Source organism: Lytechinus variegatus, chromosome 2, assembly GCF_018143015.1.
Source record: "Lytechinus variegatus isolate NC3 chromosome 2, Lvar_3.0, whole genome shotgun sequence".
NCBI classification, from domain to species: domain Eukaryota; kingdom Metazoa; phylum Echinodermata; class Echinoidea; order Temnopleuroida; family Toxopneustidae; genus Lytechinus; species Lytechinus variegatus.
Window position 1 is genome coordinate 79,770,636 of NC_054741.1, and position 20,881 is coordinate 79,791,516.

A 20,881-nucleotide genomic window follows, 5' to 3' on the forward strand; every position below is an offset into this window, starting at 1 on the left:
AAATAACGTCGAAAATGAAATTAAATATTGTCAAATAACAGCTAACAATAGCAAACATTTGCTCAAATTCGTCCAGTGCTGCTGAGTCATATTATGGCAAACACGTCGGTGTATCTCAGCTGAAATCATGATAGTCGGGTTTAATATAATGGTTTGACCCCAAACGGCAAATTTTGGTAAATTTATATGCCAAAATATTGTTTTTAATACATGGTTTTGTGTTAATTAATGTGATTTAAAGTCCCCTGGATAAATTGTAAAGATGAGTGTTTCATGATTAACAGAATTGATTTAATCAATATCATCAAAAACCCATCGTACACTTGAAAATACGGTATAGGCCTTTATTTTTGTGCATAATATCACCCGCTCCCCCCCCCCCCATCCCCGCCATATTCACGAAAGTGTATTTAAATGTAAAGTGTATTTTAAGGATGGATGCTTTGATTCGATTATGATGTAAAGGTTTCATTATATTCAAATTCACTGGAGTCACATATTCACAGATGGATTTATTAGAACCATACTGATGCCATTTAATGAGCTAAACGTAGTGATTTTCAAGATCAAATTCTTGAAAGAATAGATTTAGCGCGGGAGCATAGCGCGAGAAATTTTGCGGGTTTAGAATGCCAAAAATTAGGCCATTTTAAGCACAATGTGACTGCATTCAAAGATAAATTAACTCATTTACAGTAGTATTTACCATTTGATGATTTTAAAAAAATGGTTCTATCTTTAAAAGTGGGAAAGGGGTATGCATGTATTCTGGGGGCCCTTGGGGCCTGGGGCCGCGGGGATGCGAAAAAGGGGGCGTCAAAATGAGGAAGAAAAGAGGGAAAGAAAAGGGGGAAAAAGGAGGGAAAGAAAATTAAGAGAAAGAGAAAAAAGGGGAAAGAAAGAGAGAAAAAAAAAGAGGGAATGGGGTGCTGAATTCGATCTGGGGGGCGCCGACTTGAGATCCGACATAGGGGGCGCCGAATTGAAGTTCGAATTAGGTTCAACCTAGGGGTGCGCTGAGTTTATGTTTGACCTAGGGGGCGCCGAATTAACGTATAACTTTTTGGACCATGCCCCTGCCAAACCATTCCATTGTACGCCAGTGCTATGTGATTGGGGCTCGGGTGCAGAGACCCCGGGAACCTCTTAGATTCATTTTGAACATTAAACATATATAGCCGCTATTTTCATTCAAATCACGGGTACACGGATTTACAAAACACATGTAGGCCTACTTTATAATTCAAAGCAGTGGCGTAATAAACCAAAAAAACAAATGATTGGGTATAGGCTTTGCAAAAGTGGGACATTTAAGATGTCGCGAGCTGATGGCGAAGCAAGTGAGAATATTTTGGGCATTTTGACTGAAATGAGAGCATTTTAGCATTTGATCTCATTCCATGCAACTCCGTTTCCCGGTTCTTTTCAACTGCCTCTTAGTTTTAATTCTTTCCTTTTTCCATTCCCGTTTCCAGTTTGCCATCTCTCTGTTTAGTTCACTTTTCTCAATTATTTATTCGTCGGAATTAATGTTTTTTCTCATTATCTTCTTTAATTCCTTTTCCCTCTATCCCAAGTTCCGTTTTAACTTTCTCCTCTTTATGTTTCTTTAATCTTTCTATTTTCTTTCCATATTTCCCTTTCATATAATTTTTTCCCTCTTTTTTCTTTTTTCCGAGTTTATTTGGCTTTCCCTTTAATTCTGTCTTATTCTTTTCTTCCCTTTTCTTTTTCTGTTATGTTATTTTATTATAATTTTTCAAGTGAAATCCGACTGCCCCCGCCTGTTACGCTAAGTATTGCCCCGGATTCCCTTGTAGGTCTACAAAAAAATCAGCTCTCGCTGGCGCATCGCATGTTGATTATAAACGCATTACCAATACAGGTAAAAGGGGGAAAAGGAGAAAAGTGAAAGAAACAGGGGGAAAGGAATAAAACTAATTTTAATTCGTCATAGGCCTAACGTTATATTTCGCTCGAGTTTCGAGCTCGAATTGCCCTGAGTGAAATGATAATCAGCTCATTATTCAATGGTTCTTTAATATATTCATTAGGGAGATACGTATTCTCCTTATGAATTCTCTCAAAAAGGTCCTTTAATTTATAAATATCCCCTTTTTAACTCCGGAATCGGCAGTGGCGTAACAGGTGGGGGGAATTTAAAAAAAAACGGGAAAAGGAGAAAAGGAAGGGAGAGAGAAAGGTAAAGGGGAAGGAAGGGGGAAAGGGAAAGGAGGAAAAGGAAAGGGAAAAGGGAAGATTGAATATTTTTTAAAACAGAATAGGAAGGAAGGACAGCGGAAAAAGGAACGAAAGAACATTTGAGGAAGGATAAATCATTCCGAAATAGGCCTATGTAATGCAAAAGCGTGATGGTAAATAAATTAAAAGATGACAAAATGTCAAACAATAGCGGGAAATGAAGTTAGAATGGAATTAGTCAAAAGCTAAATTGGAAAACAACGAAAAGGGACAAGAAAAAAAAACCTTTAACACGACCGGGCTGCCGATGATTGAAAATAAAGAGCGGGAAGAAAGATGAACTGCATACAATATTGTGATATGAGCTTGCTAAAAGATACCGGGGCTTTACCAAGACCCCACGCAGTAGGGGGTTCTTCATCTACAACCTCCAAATGGCTCTATGTAACTCCCCCCCCCCTATAGAGACCCTTCTTACACTTTAAGCTTTACGTTCAATCACTGGCGTATACAGGCGTGGGGGTTCTTGATTCCAAACCCAAAGGAAATAAAAGATACAACGTATAATGAAATACATGGAAACAATGAAATGCGTTATTTGCTGACTGAAAAAAATCTATATATCCCACAATCAGAATTTAATTTTTTTAGGCAATCTTTTTCCAGCTCGCTTCGCTCGCTGGCTACTTTTAACAAAATGATATTCCCACATTGCTCTGTTCCCCTTCAAAATATTTGGTTCATTACGCAACTTGGTTGAATAAATGTGTTGTGTAAAAGCTATATCCTAATATATCCGCGATATTGCGGCAATCTGCAAGATTTAAGGCTTTGATATCAAGAAGTTCTGGGGGCTCCGCCCCCGACCCCAATTGCATGGCACTGTCGTATATGATGGTACCGGGTTGGGCCATGGCCCCCAAAAGTTCTACAACCAAGAACAAATAACACTTTGAGGAGGAAAGAAAAAAAAATGATTTTTTACTGAATATATCTGATGTCAAAACATATCTCAAAGTTAGATTCTCATGAAAAGGTGTTTTTTTTGCTCGCTTCGCTTGCTCTGGTCTTGTATTAAGCAGCTTTTTTAGCACATGTGCCATACTGCGCCCCTCATTTTTTTGTACTCTTCACGCTACTGCCGCAAAGAGTCCTGTTCACGGTAGCGTACAGACCACGAAAAAAAGGAATGGAAAGAGAGAAGGGTGAAATGTTTTTAAAAAAATGCTCGCTCGCTCGCTTTTTTTTTAAAAAGAAAAATTCTGCTCGATACGATATAGGCTTATCTGGCCCTCTAAATATTGTTGCCTCATTACGCCTGTTCATACCATGATATGACCGGAAAATTTTTGGCTCTCCCCCCCCCCCCCCCGCCACCGACCCCTGCTACGCCGCTGGGGATCGGCCAGGGATCCGTCCTCTTTGCCGGGGCTCTTTTTTGAAAAGCGATCGTAGTATTTTTAAGCTACCATAAATTATATACCGTATACCGGAACGTCTTTTCGTCGTGATCTTCAGTTTATTTTGTGAAACGTTCGCAACTTCGCAGTCAGAAGAAAAGTTAAAGAAATGTCTAATGAGCAAGAAGTTATGGAGAAGGGTGCCACCGCACCCTTTTCCGTAGTCATAATAACTCTTTCTCTTGGAGCTATAATTTTGTTATTGATGATTGTATGCGGAGCGGGCAGAGGAAAACCAGAAGAAGAAGAAATCGGTAGGTTATTCACGATCCCACCCGCAATAAATGGTGTTAGGCCTAGTATTAGTAATAGTACCGTAGTAAATGACCGTGCACGAAAATTAGTAACCCAGGCACTCATTCAATAAACAAAGTTATGATATAATCTTGTCTTGTCTTGTGGATACTGCACTTGAACGCCTCAAAGAAGCTATAGATGTTCAGGCCATTCATGCAATTGCTGCCACTATACTTCTTTTACTAGTTAGCTGTTTCTTAAATGCAGCTAGGCCTAGATCACTCCTAGTACCAATGAGGTCCAAACATTACATGTATGGACCTCATAGGCGACATCAGTGCTAAAATTGGGTTAGAGATTTATGTGGATCTAAATTTATTGTAATTTCAACAAAAGTACTAGCTAAATTTGAGGCTTTTGTTGAAATTTTGCTTTAATGATACATTAATGCTTCAATAAGTAACAAAAAATTGAAAGAAATGAAGGGGAACTTACATTTTGACGACTTTTTCCTGATTTTCTTGGCAGTTGTCCTTCACTTCTGACTCTCGATCGGACCTGATATGCAGATCACGTATACGCGTTCTCGTCAGGTGATCGGTCGGTTATTCTTTTCGCCAGATGTTGATAATTATATATTTCATAACGCAGCGTTCATCGCAAATTTAGCTGAAAGAGATTGAAGTTGAACAGCGCAAGCTTTAATTTATTCAGAAATAACGTTTGATTGCACAAGTTTCGCCTCGGACATTTAGGATCATTTGGTCCCATATTGGCGTAACTACGGGGGGGGGGGGTGTCCCTACCACCGTCCACACCGGGCGTCCACAAGCCAGCAATTATCTTTTTTCTCTTTTTTTAACCAAAATGCTTCCCCCCAGAAAAAAAGAACCAGGGTTAAAGAGAAAGACAATTATGATAGAGGAACACAAAATACTTTATTTTTTCAGCTTTTAATGCATCGACTTATAATCAAATATTAAATGGGGCTTAGAACATTTTTTTAAAAAGTCAATTAATAAAAATATTCCGCTCTTCGGGATTTGAGCTTTCATGAAATATCCGGTCTTTTTCATGATTACCGAAAATACTTCAAATGTCAAAAAAAAAATTATCGGTGTAGTAGCTGATACCTTGCGCCCGCCTTAATTATTTTAATGTTGAGATACTTTGCTTTAATTTAATGAATTCCTAAAAGCATTAATTCTCAGATCATTTGTCGCAATCGAATGATTCGATTGGTAAGCTAGTTGTATAATTATTATGATTCATGAATTGTTTAAAATGTGTCTCTCTATCAGTTTTGAATATTTAAAAAAATGTCAGCTTGTGCTTTTTGCTCGCAATATTTTGATTAGTAAGAAATTCTTGTGTATGCGAGTTTGATACATAAATAACTAGAGAGAGAGGGGGGGGGGTGTCCCTCAGCTACTTGTCCTTGCTTATTCCAATTTTTTTTATTATGCTCGTGTTGTGAGTATTTCAAAGTCTTTTCTTTTTCTCACCCTTTTTATTGTCTCGGAGCTTCCCTCTATTTCTTTGCTACGATGTATAGCCCATCTTACTTGTTTCATTTTTTTATGTTCTCATTTCATTGAAAACATAATTATTAAACTGACGTAGAAGACTTTACAACAAAATTTTGATATTGTTTTTTCTTGTTTGTTTGGCTTTCTTTTTTCTTCTCCTCAGTCCTTTTTCTAATTAGTTTCCCTTTCCTTATTTTATATTATTTCATTTCATGAGGCATCCGCCAACTTATATACAACAACAAACGTTAGAGGCGGATATCCAGTAAGGGGGCGTGGTGGTGTGCCCTCTAAAAAGAGGAAAATAGGAAGGAAAAAAAGCAGGATTTATCTTGGTGAAGATGATAGTGGTGGTGATGGTGGCGGTGATGATGATGATGATGATGATAATAATGATGGTGGTAGTGGTGATAAAGATGAGAATGAAGTTGGTGACGATGATATGATGATGATGTAATTTTGTCTTTAAAAAAATAATAGTGCAAAGGCGAAATCATTTAAAGTTTATTATGAAAATAGCAGAAAAAAATAATTTGAAAAATTGTACGTATGCGTATGGAAAATCTATCCCCCACCAAAAAAGAAAAAAAGTGAGATTTTGTTTTGTTATTTGTGACGGCGTAGGCCTATGCGAACAGCTGTGTGATATAATTATGGTAAAAAAAGTAAATGAAATGCCAAGAAATACATGATAATGACTTTTATTGTACATTCAGTATATCAGTAGATAAATTCATACTCGTTCCAAAAAAAGAAGAAAGTGGGTATATTATGGACCATTAAAAATGGGCAGTTGCTCTATATATTATATTACATAGAATATATAGAGCAACTGCTCGTGTGTAGCGGTAAGTTATTCACCTGATCTACATAATTCATGCGGCGCACGGCGCGTGCGCAATGTTTAATAATTATTGTTGTGAATACAATGAATGTCATCAAAAACATAATAACACAGATCAAATAGTGCCAGCTCGACGCGCAAAATGAGAAAAAAATATATATTTTCTGCCCTGATAATTTGATAACCCTAACCTAACCCAATTTCTAAGTATTTTTATCATAAACAGGATAACTATATACAATGATTGAAATTAACTTTATATTCTTTTGCGAACAAAATGAATATGAAAGACAGCTTTTTGATAAAGAACACAGTTTTAGAGCGTTAGAGCGCGATTTATACCTACAACCGCTAACATAGGCGGATCCAGGGGGCCGAGGGCCCGGGCCCCCCTATTGGCGGAGCAAAAAAAGAAAAAAAAAGAAAGGAAAAAAGAAAAGGAAGGGAAAAGAGAGGAAAAAAGAAGAAAGGCAAACATAAGAGGAGGAACATGATTAAATGAAATAACATTAGGGGAAGACTCTGAAAATAATTTTTTTTTAAATCTATTTGTTAGGATAAAAAATTTTCGCTCGCGCTTCGCGCCTTATTGTCTTTTAGGGTATTTGCATATCTTGCTCAATATGGAGCTTGAAAAATCAAACTTTGAAGTCATTATACAAAACATATTTCAGCTGGGAAATTGAACTTTCATTATTTTGTTTCATTTACAAATTGATTTTTAAAAAGTGCTCTGTAAAAATGTCTGTGATATCATCTGAACATTATCATTTTCTGCTTGCGCTGCGCGCTCGCAAAATTTGAATTTTCAGGTACGTATTATTTTCCTGTATTCCATAAAGTTCTCAAAAAGTTCCCTATTCAGGTCAGATTGTTAAAACGTATCAGCTAGCGCCGCACGCTATAGCATTTGGATTAGTCGGTTATGTATATCCCAATATTAATTCTAAATCAAACTAATTTGATGACAGTTTATCAAAAACTTCGACTCGCGATTTCTGCTCGCATTGATAGATATATAATGCCTCTTATGCATAATTACAAAGTGCTTTAAATGTCCAGTTTTCAGGCCATAAAATTAACACATTTCGCGCTCCCATGCGAGAGAAATAGGAAGATGGTCATCAATTTCATATGATGACATAATGCCCTCATAGCATGTTCCGGTCCTATGTAAAAACTCAAAGTAATAAAAATAAAATACATCAGCTCTTTTTTAACTGTGATCCATCACAATTCACAATTTTCCCACAAAGTGTTTGCATTACAGAGCTTAAATTCACCCTTTGTTATATCATATATTTTTAGCTCGCGCTTTGCGCTCTCTTTATTGACTTTCATGATAAGAAAGTTACTTAGAATACCCAAATTCTAGGTCGAAATCTAAAACACACGTTAATTCAGATACGCAGATTGTTCTCTATTTAAATCATTATCCAGTTTCAGATCACAATATCAAAAAGTGTCTGCTCGCGGATAAATAACTTATCCTTTTCATGATAAAACATGAATAGTGCGTCCAGAATCTTTCCCCATAATTTTGTTTACCCATCACATTTCTCCTATTTTCTCCTCCCTTTTATTTTCCATTAATTTTTCTTTCGTTCACTTTTTTTCTGTCCTCTTTTCCCATAATTTATTTTACCCATCACATTTCTCCCTATTTACTCTTCCCTTTTATTTTCCATTAATTTTTCTTTCGTTCACTTTTTTTCTGTCGCCTTTCCCCTTCTAAGTTCTATTTTTTTTTCTCGTCTCACCGCTTTTCCTCATCCCCAGCCCTCGATCGACGCCCGTGCAGATTCGCAAACAATATCAAGAGTATATGTCTACTTGCAAGGGCGGAAATCTCTCCCCAAAGGTAGGGGGACCAGGGGCTGGAAAATTTGACAAGCAAAAAACAAACAAAAAAAGAAGGTTTATCACCCTCTAAAGAAGGTCATCTTGACCAAAAGAAATTTGACAAGCAAACAAGCAAAAAAAAGGGGCATGCCAAAAGTAAGATCGTCTCTTCCAAAATACATTTCGAATTTGAACGACATGACCAAAAATAGTAGGGGGACATTTCATAATGTGCCCCCTACTATTTTGGGTGAGGGGACATGTCCCCCGGCCCTGGGGTTTGCGCCCATGTGGGTGGGGGTGTTGCGCCTCCCTATCGGGATCATATCACAGCGAGTATACACTCTTCCATATTGGAAGAGTGTTTACTCGCTGAGATTTCGATCTCACACATAATTTTATAAAAAAAAATAGAACAGCTACGCCTTGAACACAGGCCAAAATGCCTAACGATTTCTCCGCGGCATTAACAACTCTCGTAAAGGGCGCTCCATTTATAAATAACGTTGCATGAACAGCTCTCTATGGCGACGAAATTTACCGCGGAATTGCAGCCAGCAGCGTGGGAAATTGGCAGAAAATTCAAGAAGAGAACCGGTGAGTACCGATTTAACAGTATTCATGTATTAATTAATATTTATTTAATCATAAGAATAATTTTTTTTTACGGAAAGAAAGCTTAGTTCTAAGCTAGGGCGGCCCAAATGCGCGTGAGTGGAGTCCCAGTTTCTTAACACGGGTAAGTATTGCGGTGTCGCCTAGAGTGGTACCGTAGTATTACTATTAGTAATGACCGTGCACGAAAATTAGTAACCCAGCCTTAGTCCCAGGCACTCATTCAATGAACAAAGTTATGATATAATCTTGTCTTGTCTTGTGGATACTGCACTTGAACGCCTCAAAGAAGCTATAGATGTTCAGGCCATTCATGCAATTGCTGCCACTATATACTTTTACTAGTTAGCTGTTTCTTAAATGCAGCTAGATCAGATGCATGAAAATTTTAGTAGTGGGAGAAAGTGAACTCCACCCCGTTATATTATAACCTTGTTCATTGAATGAGTGCTCCACTCTACAGTTCTCAGTTATATCTCCATGTGTGGAAAAATAATGGTGGCAATGTTTGGCTTATTTTCTTTCTTTTGGGAAAATGCTTGAATTTTTTACACTGACAGTTTCCATTACACCTATTCATACAACTTGGCTCTTAGTCTTATTTAAATTTGATTCTTTAAGTCATTTTTTCTGAATTAAAAATAGAGATCAAAAAATGAAAATTTTCTTGCCATATTACTTTCCACCAATAGAGGGCGTACACTAAAATATGCCCAAAATTCAAGTTTATGAGCGCTCTGGTGAAAAAAAAAATTATTCCCAAGTTACTAATGAAAAATAAATTGCAACTGTATGGAAATTAGTAAGTTTGGTCACAAAAGTGATATTTTAATGATTTCTTAAAGTGTGTGCTCTGTACAACATTGGCATATTAGTCCTACCTCTAAAATTCCCCACAGGCAGGGTGGTAGCACTAGAACACAGGAACACAGGAAGCGCGGGCCAGCACCCAGGAGCTCACCGTGTATTTACCCATAATTGATAATTCTGTTGCGTGCCCTCGCAAATCACAATATTTCTGGTTATTTTCATAAGTTGGCGGGACACAAAATCACTTATGCCTTCTTTAAATTTTTAATCATCGATCTTTCTTTTTTGCTAAATATGATGGCCCCCACCCCCCCCCCTAAAAAAAATTGCCATGTAAAACGAGTCTCCTTTCAGTAGCATCAACATTGAATATCAGCTTTGTAAACATTGTATTGTAAAATATTGTATTTTTACTTCATTAAAAAATGGGAAATATAAACTATTCATCATATAACTTGACTCTTTGAATTTGTTTATTATTTCTTTCTAAATTGGAAATAGAGATTTAAAAAATGACACTTTTCTGGAAATTTTCCTTTCCACCTGTTGGGGGACCCATGAGACTATATGCTATCAGGATTAGGTCCCTTGCACTAAGTACAAGATGACTAGCCTGCCATTTCTGAAGAAGAAAGTTAAAAAAAAACTACTTTTTAAAAAATTATGTGGACAACCCCCAAACAGACGGATTTTGGCTGTATAGTGGTGTGAGAGTTTATGATTTGCACTTTTACATTCTGAAAATTTGAAATGTAATTTTCGATTGGATCATCAAATCATTCTTGCTTTTTTTCCTCTTCAGAGACTAATGAGAAGAAACCTAAAGAGAAGAAACCAACCCAAGGGACCAAGAAGCAAACAAAATCTGGTAACCATGGCAATAAGAAGTCATCACAGAAGGCATTTACTCATCCTCTCCTAGCTTCCTCACTCAAGGAACACAGTCACAATGTTCTCGATCTGGATTTCAGTATCAATGGCAAATATGTTGCTTCGTGTTCTGAAGGTAAAGTAGACATTCAATACAAACACCAGTTCATCAGCCACATACATGTAACATTGTTTGGAAACGAGTGCCAGAGCACCCAACATTACACATAATCTGTTCAGGGAATCAGTGCAGTGAATATGGGTCAAAATAAATACCAACCACAACACCTAACCTGAAAATGGGGATAGTCAATACCAGTGGGGTATTGTGACCTGGGGAGCGCTTCATGAAAGGACTTGTCGGACATTTTATCCGACAAGTCCCATTTTATCCGACAGTTACTATTGTAACAGTGCCTCTCAGCCAATCAGAATCAAGAAAAGATGTAAGATCTGAAAACTTGTCAGACAAAAATGTTGATGAAACGCTCCCCTGGAGGAGGCAGTGATTGGAGGGGCACTGTAGGGTTTGTGAACAATGCTGTGCCCCTCCTATGCTTTGTCTCCTCCAGGTCACGGTCCGCCACTGGTCAATACAAACAACAACCACAACACCCAACTTAAAACATGGTGTTGGAATGAGGGTCAAACAGATGTCAACAAATACACCTAACTTGAATTTTGTCATGCTTAGTTTTGGGAACTATGAACAGTAGGTGAGGGAAAAACAGACCCCAACTACAATACACCTTGAATTTAGCCATGGTTGGTGTATTGAACTTTGTGTAATAGGTGTGGGGGAACAAACCCCAACCACAATGTCAGGTTTGCATATTGCAAGTGTTTTGAGCTTGAGTTTGCCATCATTTAAAATACTGGAATTTTAAACCAAAAAAAATTGAAATGCTGTTCACCAGCCTGATTCCAGCACACAACACCAACATAATTCTTGGAGTCATTCTGCTTGTGAAGCTATTATCTGCACTACAGTACATTTTTTTAGATGTTTGATTTTTATTATTCACATGATTCTCACTCTCTTCTCAGTGATATGGTGTTATACTTGTATTGTTTTATTCTTGACTTGTTTGACGTATGAATTTTTATATTGGAAGAGATGAGATGAATTGAATGTAATCTTTGCCTGAGCTATAATATTTGCTATTTCACTTGATGTAATTTCCAACTCAGCTGGGATGAGATTGATTTGTGATATGAGTTATGACATTGATTTTGTATCAGTTTTTTTTTATTGATTCTAATGAATGATGTTTACATTTAACAGATAGGACCGTTCGTGTTTGGAGCGTTAAAGAATTCAAAGAGAAAGAACACAAGTGAGTAATAATGAAGCAAAGATATATTGGGTGTTACAAGAAAAATGTTTTCAATTGCAAATCACTCGTAAGTCCTAAAATCATGTGTAAGTGAGTGTTGCAAATAAAGTGGAGTTGCAGTCGAGCACAAATCAACTACAAATTTGCATTTAACCAAAGGACTTGCAAATGATTTTTGGATTACTGCATGATTTGGAATCAATTGTAAGTTTCTTGCAGCATCCTTTAGAAAAACAAGTTTGGAGATTGAACTATCTAAAGTCTCAAAGTGATTGGGAAATATATGTTGTAATACTTCTAAAATTCAAAGTATAATGTTAGAGCTTGGAATCCCCAAAATTATCAGAAATAACTTTTTTGTCTAGATGATTCACATGCAGTGCAAATATGGATGCATAGGACCACACACAAATGTTTGGCCCAAACATAATAACTTTTTTGTCCTTGCTGGGTGTTTATTGTGGGGGGATAGAGGTCATAAATTTTATTTATTGGGGCTTTTGAAGAGCATTCCTGTTGCATTGGAGGTTATTACTATGATCTTCCTAAATAACAATAACCCTTTAAATGCAATTTACCCACTAAAGGGGAAAATATAACAAAGCTTACCACTTGATCAGGCTTATTTTTACTCTTTATTATGTGCAATCAAGCATACTTGAGTTACCATTCACACTGTATGCGAAATTTTAATATTTAGATTTTAAACAAACTTTCTGACAAATATCTTTTATTATAATTTCATTCAAAAAATTCTCTGATACATGGATATCTAAAAAAAAATTCTAAATTTTTTTAAAAATATGTACTTGACAAAAGGACTTTTCTAAAAACATAGTTTGCCTCTTTGAGGTTTATGATAAATTCATGTGTTACCTTTGATTTTGACAGATGTGTTAGAGGAAATGTGGAATACGATCATGCTACAAATATCAAGTTCAGTCCAGACTGCAAGTAAGTAGTTGATACTTCATAGTTGAAAGTGATATGTACTTCCCAGGCCAAGTTATGATTTATATAGCCCTCTTCTATTACTACTACTCATAATTTGAGCTGACAAATCGAGGCATTTCTATTCATGATGAAAGACATAAATTAGCCTTTTGAGCATATTCAAAACATGTCAAGCATTGGATGGATAGTATTATTATATTTAACAGTAATCCATTTAACTGATGACAAATTTGAATAAAAGTGACTTAGACAAGTTACACACATTTTAGCTGAAATTTTCACAGTTTAAAAAAATTTATTTACCATGAGTATTACAACTGCACACATTCAGATTGGTCTCTTTTATTTGAAAGTAATAAATTCCTTTCTTGTCTGAATCTATCGAGGAAATCAGAACCATCATTATGAGAATTTGATGTAAACATGGAGTGATTTATTTCAAAATTTTTGTTCAGACTCCCTTTTTTTTAACCTGAATGTATATCTTGCAGATGTTACAAGATGAGACATTCATTCTTTTCTTTTTTAACTAGCATTTTCAGGTATCAGAACAAGGTTGGATTGTTTCCTGTTTAAAAATTGCTTAATCAAGGGTTTTTTTAGCTGCACAGATGGCAGTTATTGATTTTTACCCTTTTTGATTGTCTCTGCTTTAGGTCTTTCATCACAAGCATCACCAATGGCAATTGCATTCGTGTTTTTAAACTTGGTAAAAAGGAAGACAGCTCATCAGCTCAAATTACTCCTGTTCTTGACTTTCCCAAGGTAAAGTAGAAAACCAAAATCCATGGTATTTGCATGTGTTTCTTTACGTATAAATAGTTTTTCCTTCCTTTTATATTTGTTCCAGATGTGGAATATAAACATATAATCATCTCTTGGTTTTGCAGGGGACGAGGCAAACTATCTCTGCATGGGTGAGCTGGATCTACTCGCTATCATTATTCAGTTTAACTTCTTCAAGCTAACATCGAAAGTGATAGTTTGCCCATCCTTTTTACCAACTGTAAATCTTTCTTTGTGTACTAGCCAGAGTGGGACCTGCTCAGACAAAGAGTTTTGGGGTGGAATCAATGTTTAGACACTGTCATTCAACCCCTAGATCTTTGTCTAATCAGAATGTTCTATCATCACTTCCTAACCCGGGGGGGCCACTTCCATTCACGAGTGGATACCATGCGCGACCATGGGGTCTCGAAAAGCACCCTAAACACGTAATTTCCATATTCTGAAAATGCACCCCTTAACAAGTATTGACGTGTGAAACCCTACCCTTAACAAGTATTGGAAACAAAACGATACTCTTGGCAAATATTTCCTGAAATGAACCCCTAAACAAGTAAAGGAATGTTTTATTGTTACGGGTCCTTTGGTTGTCGGCTTTACCTTATTTGGTTTAGTACGACCCCACCTTCTACACCTCGCGCAAATAGGACTCTAAACACGTAGTGTTGGGGCAAAAAGGACATCCTTTATAAAACATTTTAATTTTGTTTTATCATTCCCGCAAATTCGACCCTAAACACGTAATTTTACTAGCGAAATGGATACCCTTTTTCATTATTTTTGTGTTTTTGACACCCTTTTCACGTTACGTACGTAACGTGCCCTATCGTGAAAAGGACATCCTTTTTACGTGTTTTTTTGGTCGCGCATGGTATCCACTCGTCAATGTAAGTGGCCCCCCCGGGCTTCCTATCCATATCATTATATCAGCATGATCTACTTTGTATGATCATTTACAATAAGAAATATATTATCATATGTCAAAATGCCATATTTGGTAGGCATGAAAAAAGAAAGACAGTTGCTACATTATTCCTCCCAATTCTTATTTTTTCACTGCCTGTAATCGTTTCTCTTATTACAGAGTCGTGATCAAGATATATTGAGTATTGGCGTAGGGTCCAATGCATCAGGTAGCTTCATCATGGTGGCATACAGAGATACTACAATACAGATCTGGAATACAAAAGGTAACGCTTTACACAACTGACAACTCATAGGCACAAAGATGCCTTAGGAAACCATCAATTGAACCTATGGTTTATGCAGATTTCGTTTATAAATTACACCTATTTACCGAGTATATTAAAAAATGTCTAATGCTGATGCGTACTTTTGCCACAGTGCGCCAAATTCGTATAAGTATAATAAGTATGCTATTTCATTCATTAATTCGAAAGAGTTCACTGAAATAGATGTTATGTTTTATTTCAATGTATTTAGGAGAAGTACTAACTTCACTGGATACACATCATATGAACAACAATTATGCAGCTGTTTCCCCATGTGGTCGATTTGTAGCATCCTGTGGTAAGTTACCACTTCTTAATCTTCGATGAAAGAAGATGATTTCATTGAGAATTTTTTTTATTTATACCCTTTTTTTCATAACTAAAGATGTAAAGCTCAGAGAAAGTCTTGAAACACTATAGTGACAGTTAATTGAATTTTAATCAAGGTACTATAAAAAAAAATTGAATTTTAATCAAGGTACTATAAATTTTTTTTTTTCATAACTAAAGATGTAAAGCTCAGAGAAAGTCTTGAAACACTATAGTGACAGTTAATTGAATTTTAATCAAGGTACTATAAAAAAAAAATTAATATGCAACAGAAAAATAAAAGACAAAATATTGAGTGAAATGAGTGAAAATTGGTTCTGTCTACAAGATTTTAAACATAAAGATGGTTTTTGATGAATAATATGACTGTTTTGTAGTTAGAATTAAGAAAATAAAATACTTAGCCATACTTGCAAACAATGTTTATTGATGATTTATTGCTGGATCCTGCAAGGATATCTTGTTTTCAAAAGGAAAGATTCCAAGGATATTACAATGACAGATGCATTACGCTTCATGTCAGTAATGCATTAATCGTGTATCATGAAATGTTGCAGTGATGGCTTCGCAGTTTGCAATATCAGTCTGTAGGGTGAGTGAGTAAGCAAATTAAGTGTAGAGATTTATCTGAAGGTAGAACTTTAAATTTGACTTGTATGACTTTTTTTATTGTAGGCTTTACACCAGATGTAAAGGTGTGGGAAGTGATGTTTACCAAAGGTGGTGATTTCAATGAGGTTAGGAGAGCAATGGAGTTGAAAGGTCATAAGGCAAGCGTCTATTACTTCTCTTTCAATCTTGACTCGTCAAGGTGAGAATACTTTTCTTTATATTCTTGTGGTCTATTTTATGGGGTAATTTTTTTTATTGAATTTCAATTATTTCCATGATAATCTGAAATTGTACAATTCAAGAATATACTGCAATTTGAGTTTTTGAATTTCAAAAGATTATTTCAGAATTTTGAGTCACCACTGGATGCTAATATGATAGTACATTATTCATTGAATGGAGCAAATCTAGGAAACAGAGATTGTATTCTAATAACTTCTGAAGGTATCCATGGAATAGAATAAATAATGTAGTCATGGGACACCAGGTATCTTTCTTGGACATATTTTTTATCCTGAGAAAGACACACAAGTATGTTCTTGCTGTCATCAGGAATTATAACCCAAAATTTGTAAATCAACTAAAATCCATCAAAATTGTCATCTTGATTGGCTCTAGTAATCTTTTATCCAATTATAAATCATATCTCTCTCTTTTCTAGAATGGCTACGGTGTCTAAAGATGGCACATGGAAACTGTGGGATACAGATGGTAAGATTTAATTCTTGATGTAAAATCTAAATTGGGGCGAATTCCTGAAGACTTAGATCTACTACTAACAGTAACATCAAATTACTGTGCATGCAACCCCAATAAGTGCAGATACTCTGTTTAAGAATACTGAATAGTTCTATGTTGCATATTGTAAAAGCAATAATCAAAATTTCAAGGGTATTCTTCAGAGATTAAAATCTAACTATTTCAATTTTGGGGAATGTGAAGAGGACTACCCAGTATTTCACTGATGGACTCAGATGGTCTTTGCATAATGCTCCCAATTTTAGTTCCAACACAGATAATAATCTCACAATGGGTTCGAACAGAATCAAATAATTTGATATGTAAATGAAAAATGTGTGCCAAATGATTCCATGAGTAATTTTGTTTCTGAAAAATAATGATAATAATAATTAATAATTGTCTTTTCTCTTTGATTGATAATGATGATAAATAATTAGTTAATAATGGAAATAATATTGTATTACATTTATTGAATTCAATGATATTTATATGAGAAGACGTCTAGTACAGACTATCATATTCTAAGAATATAACAATGTTGAGGTGTAATATAAAATAAACCCTGTTCTCTGCTCTCAGATGTTTATTCACTTCATTCAGTTGCTAACTGTTTGGGGTCATTTTAGACAATAAACTATTTTTCATTCATGATTTTGACTATATGTACAGTATATTGTTGAAAATTTAATTCCTTTTCTATTTTATCTCATTGCATATTTGCTTGTCACAACCTTAGTATGTTTATTATGCAAGATTTTAGTCTCTTTATATCTATTGCTATTTGTCTACACTAATTTAATGTATTGCCATCTTTCTTTTCAAAATGTTCTTCCCTAATCATTAGGGAAGATAATTTTGAAAAGAAAGATGGCAATACAGTAATGTATCCTTGTGTCTTTTATGCACTTTAATCAAGTTTGCTCCTATTGGTTTTCTGATATTTCATTGGTTATCTTTATTCCAACTTTAAATATATTTTGTTTTCTGGCCTGATTTATGCTTGCTTTATTCACATGCATTTTTGTCTTGTGATTGTGCTACCTCTTCACTCTCTCTCTCTCCCTGCTGGCTTGCCACCCACTCCTCCTTTCTTTGATCTCTCTCTGTCCTCCATTTACCTTTCTCTCTCGTTCTCTCTGTTTCTCATCTCCTTACCATTCTCAGTTGAGTATGCCAAGCAGCAGGATCCATACCTCCTCCTGACGGGTCAGTACCCCCACTCCGGCCCTTGCCTCATTGCCCTGTCTCCTGATGCCTACAGTGTAGCTATTGCTCAGGGCACTGAGATATGGCTGTACAGCGCCGATGGTAAACAAGAAGAAGAGCACTTCCAAGATGTACACTCACGTGAGTAATCTTGTTTTTTACTCATCCAGGGGTCCGTTTCATAAAGCTGTTTATAAGTGAAGAGCGACTTTAAGAACGACTGGTGATCCTTTTTACGCTGTAAACCATCGCCAATGAATCTACTGTTTACCACAAGAAAGGATCACCAGTCGTTCTTAAAGTCGCTCTTAACTTAAGAACAGCTTTATGAAACATTCACCAGAATGACTATCTATTGGCTTCACAAGATGCTTGTTCACTTTTGGTGTTGTGAAACCATCCTGTCAGTGATTTCCTTTGGCAAGCTTGCTATCATCCAATCATATGAGACAATAGCAGTACCTTATGAAAGTTGTCAGTGAAAATAACTTAAGGTCACACATATTTCTGGAAATTCCCCAGACATATTTTACATGGATATACCACTATACATTTATCTCTTACATTCAAACTTTGCAGCATTAATGAGGACTTCTTGATAAAGAAATCAAGTAATATAATTTGCAATTCAATCTAATTCATTTTGGTTTCATTAAAGAATACTAGTCAAAATGTCTGAAGACTAACAATGTGAGTTCACAATAAAAAACACACAATGTTCCATATAAAATGAATATATAACATGCAGTGAACATTATTCAACCAGTTTATACACACACAAAAAAAATATATATATATATATATATATCTAATTAATTATCTTGTGACAGAGAGTATCTCCAAACTAGGCTTTGATCCCAGTGGGAAGTATCTTGTATCAACTGGTGACCGCTTCATTCGAATCTTCCACAACATCATTGGTTTAAAGGCACTTGTCTCTGATCTAGAAGGAAAACTAAAAAAGACAACGTCGGGAGCCATGAAGGAGAGACTCAACTTTCAGATCAAGTCAACCAGGTATCATTTGTGCATGACAATTTTCCTCTAACGGGTTAAAAAGAATTATAATCATAGTAGACTCAAAAGATTTTGTTTAGTAGATGACATCAAGTCAATTGAAGAATGGAGGTACAGACTTGCATATCATGATGCCTAAATCAGAGATAAGGGTGATGCAAAGTTAAGCAGGGCAGAAGATTAGACCCAACAACATCAGACAACTCAAGTGATGGCTATATACTATGTATTTTTATAACTTTGCTGCCATGTCGAAGGAAAAATCTGAAATATCAAACGGATTAATCAATAAGTGTTCACAGTATTGTGGGGGCATTCTGATTTTTCAAGTGGCTGTAAAAACTTGAGGTTCTGCATTTCATGAATTCACAACTAAAAATATCTTTCTTTTTTATGTCATGTAAGGAAGCATGTTATTTTGATGGTTTCATGTGGTAATGAATTTATTCTGCCCCCCCCCCCTTTACATTTTCTTTTGACAGTGCTGATATTGATGCCATCTTGAATATAAAACCACCTGCAACTCCACCTGCGACATGACACAGACAGTCCAGAGGGGAATCCCTGTAGATCATAGTGAGGTCATTGGGGAATTTCCCTTCCAGCAGGTGCCTTCAAAGGCTTTCATGACATTCTCTAATAGTTTACTTCTAGTTTTGCTTTTTATTTTTCTTTAGATTTAGAATGTTAAACAATTTTTAGTGAAGGTTTTTGGTAGTACTTAGAATCAAATAGGGTTTAATATAAAAAGTGTTAGAAACATCAGATTATGTTTTTAGAAGATATTAGTAATTGGTGGTAAGCCACCAACAGAGCTGGCAACTCCTTTCTGTTGCAATATATAAATTGTTGTGGGGAGGGTTGTCAAAATATTTCAGATTTCATGGAAATGGTGTTGTGAAATCTGTTGCAAAAGAGGTGAACATGATTGTGGTACACTGTAACTACTGTCTGGGCTCTCAAAGTATTACAAGGTCGACTGTTTTATGCAAGTCAGTTATCCCTGGAAATTTTCAGACCAACAACTTCAGCAAAAAGCAACAAAGTAGCAAAGGATAGACAGACATGTGAACTTTAACAAAGATTCCATGTTCTAATCTTGTTGCTTTTCTTTTCAATGAAATTTGTTTTATCCCCAAAGGAATACTGCAAGCTGTTTGTATAGCTGAAAATATAATTTTCATAAGCTATTCAAATTTACCCACTTGTATTTCTTATCAAATCTCTCAGGTTCGATCACCTTTCAGGGCCCTAAGTGTCAAATATCAATTGTTAAATTTTTTATTCATGATTGTTATTGAAGTTCAATAACTATGAATAAGAATATGACAGTTCATTTTAAGTATTGATCACTTCTCTATAGGTTACAGGGCCCAGGGATGAAATTGTTTGCTTTACCCCAAAATGCATATCTCAAACTTAATCTGTGGTACTAGAAGGTGATCTCCTAATTTGAATATGCTACTCTTTACAACTCATGCTTGTGTATTGTTATTAGTCATTCACTGCAGAACAAAATGCATCCCTTAGAACAGGGAGCATGCTATTAACCCTAATAATCTGAGGGGGGGTGGGTTTGGCTGGACGTTATGGCCCCCTTGACAATTTTTGTGATAAATGTGCTCGCGAAAAAAAAATTGACGAACACCTAGGTACACACTTACGGAAACATGCATTATTGTGTGAGTGTGTGTCAGACCCCAAAGTCAATACAAAATGTGTTTTCAGGTAAAATTCATGAATAAGTGATTAATTTTTGCTTTTATTGATACAGTTAATTAATTTGATGCTATTTATGACCAAAATAATGTCATAAACAAATTTTATCAAACAAATATGAAAATGTTTACAAACAGAATTTTTTAGATAAAAAAAACACAATAAAATGAAAGAAATCAATTTTAGTACTTGATTTTTTTTTTCAAGTACGATTGTTAGGAATGCTATGAAGTATTTTAGGAGCTTTACATATGAACTTAGTGAAATTTACCTACCTTGTAGATTTCATCATTCTCTACAATCTGCTGCCGAGATCTTGAGGGTGCCATAATACTCCCCCCCGAGAGTGACAAAAATCAGAATACCTTGGGACTATAAATGTAAGACAGAGTATTCCGTCATGCTTTCAATATCAATCAGGTTTTGTTATGGAGTTGGTTAGTATTCAGGCCCTTTAAGCCTGTGCATTCTTTTATGAATGTGTTCAAGAAAATATGCTTTTGTTGAGAAAAAGTTTTAGACATTAAATCAAAATGTA

The 20,881-nt window shown here is 35.7% G+C and overlaps 1 protein-coding gene across 1 annotated transcript; it reads left to right on the forward strand.

Moving 5' to 3' along the window:
* The first annotated feature begins 3,695 nt into the window (after positions 1 to 3,695).
* Positions 3,696 to 20,293, forward strand: LOC121409184 (transducin beta-like protein 2). The gene is made up of 12 exons (XM_041601036.1): positions 3,696 to 3,916; positions 10,342 to 10,545; positions 11,695 to 11,746; positions 12,638 to 12,700; positions 13,357 to 13,465; positions 14,571 to 14,676; positions 14,930 to 15,016; positions 15,724 to 15,859; positions 16,322 to 16,371; positions 17,566 to 17,748; positions 18,438 to 18,624; positions 19,107 to 20,293. The coding sequence occupies exons 1-12, from the start codon at positions 3,772 to 3,774 to the stop codon at positions 19,162 to 19,164; spliced, it is 1,380 nt and encodes a 459-aa protein (XP_041456970.1). The 5' UTR covers positions 3,696 to 3,771; the 3' UTR covers positions 19,165 to 20,293.
* Positions 20,294 to 20,881: the final 588 nt, after the last annotated feature.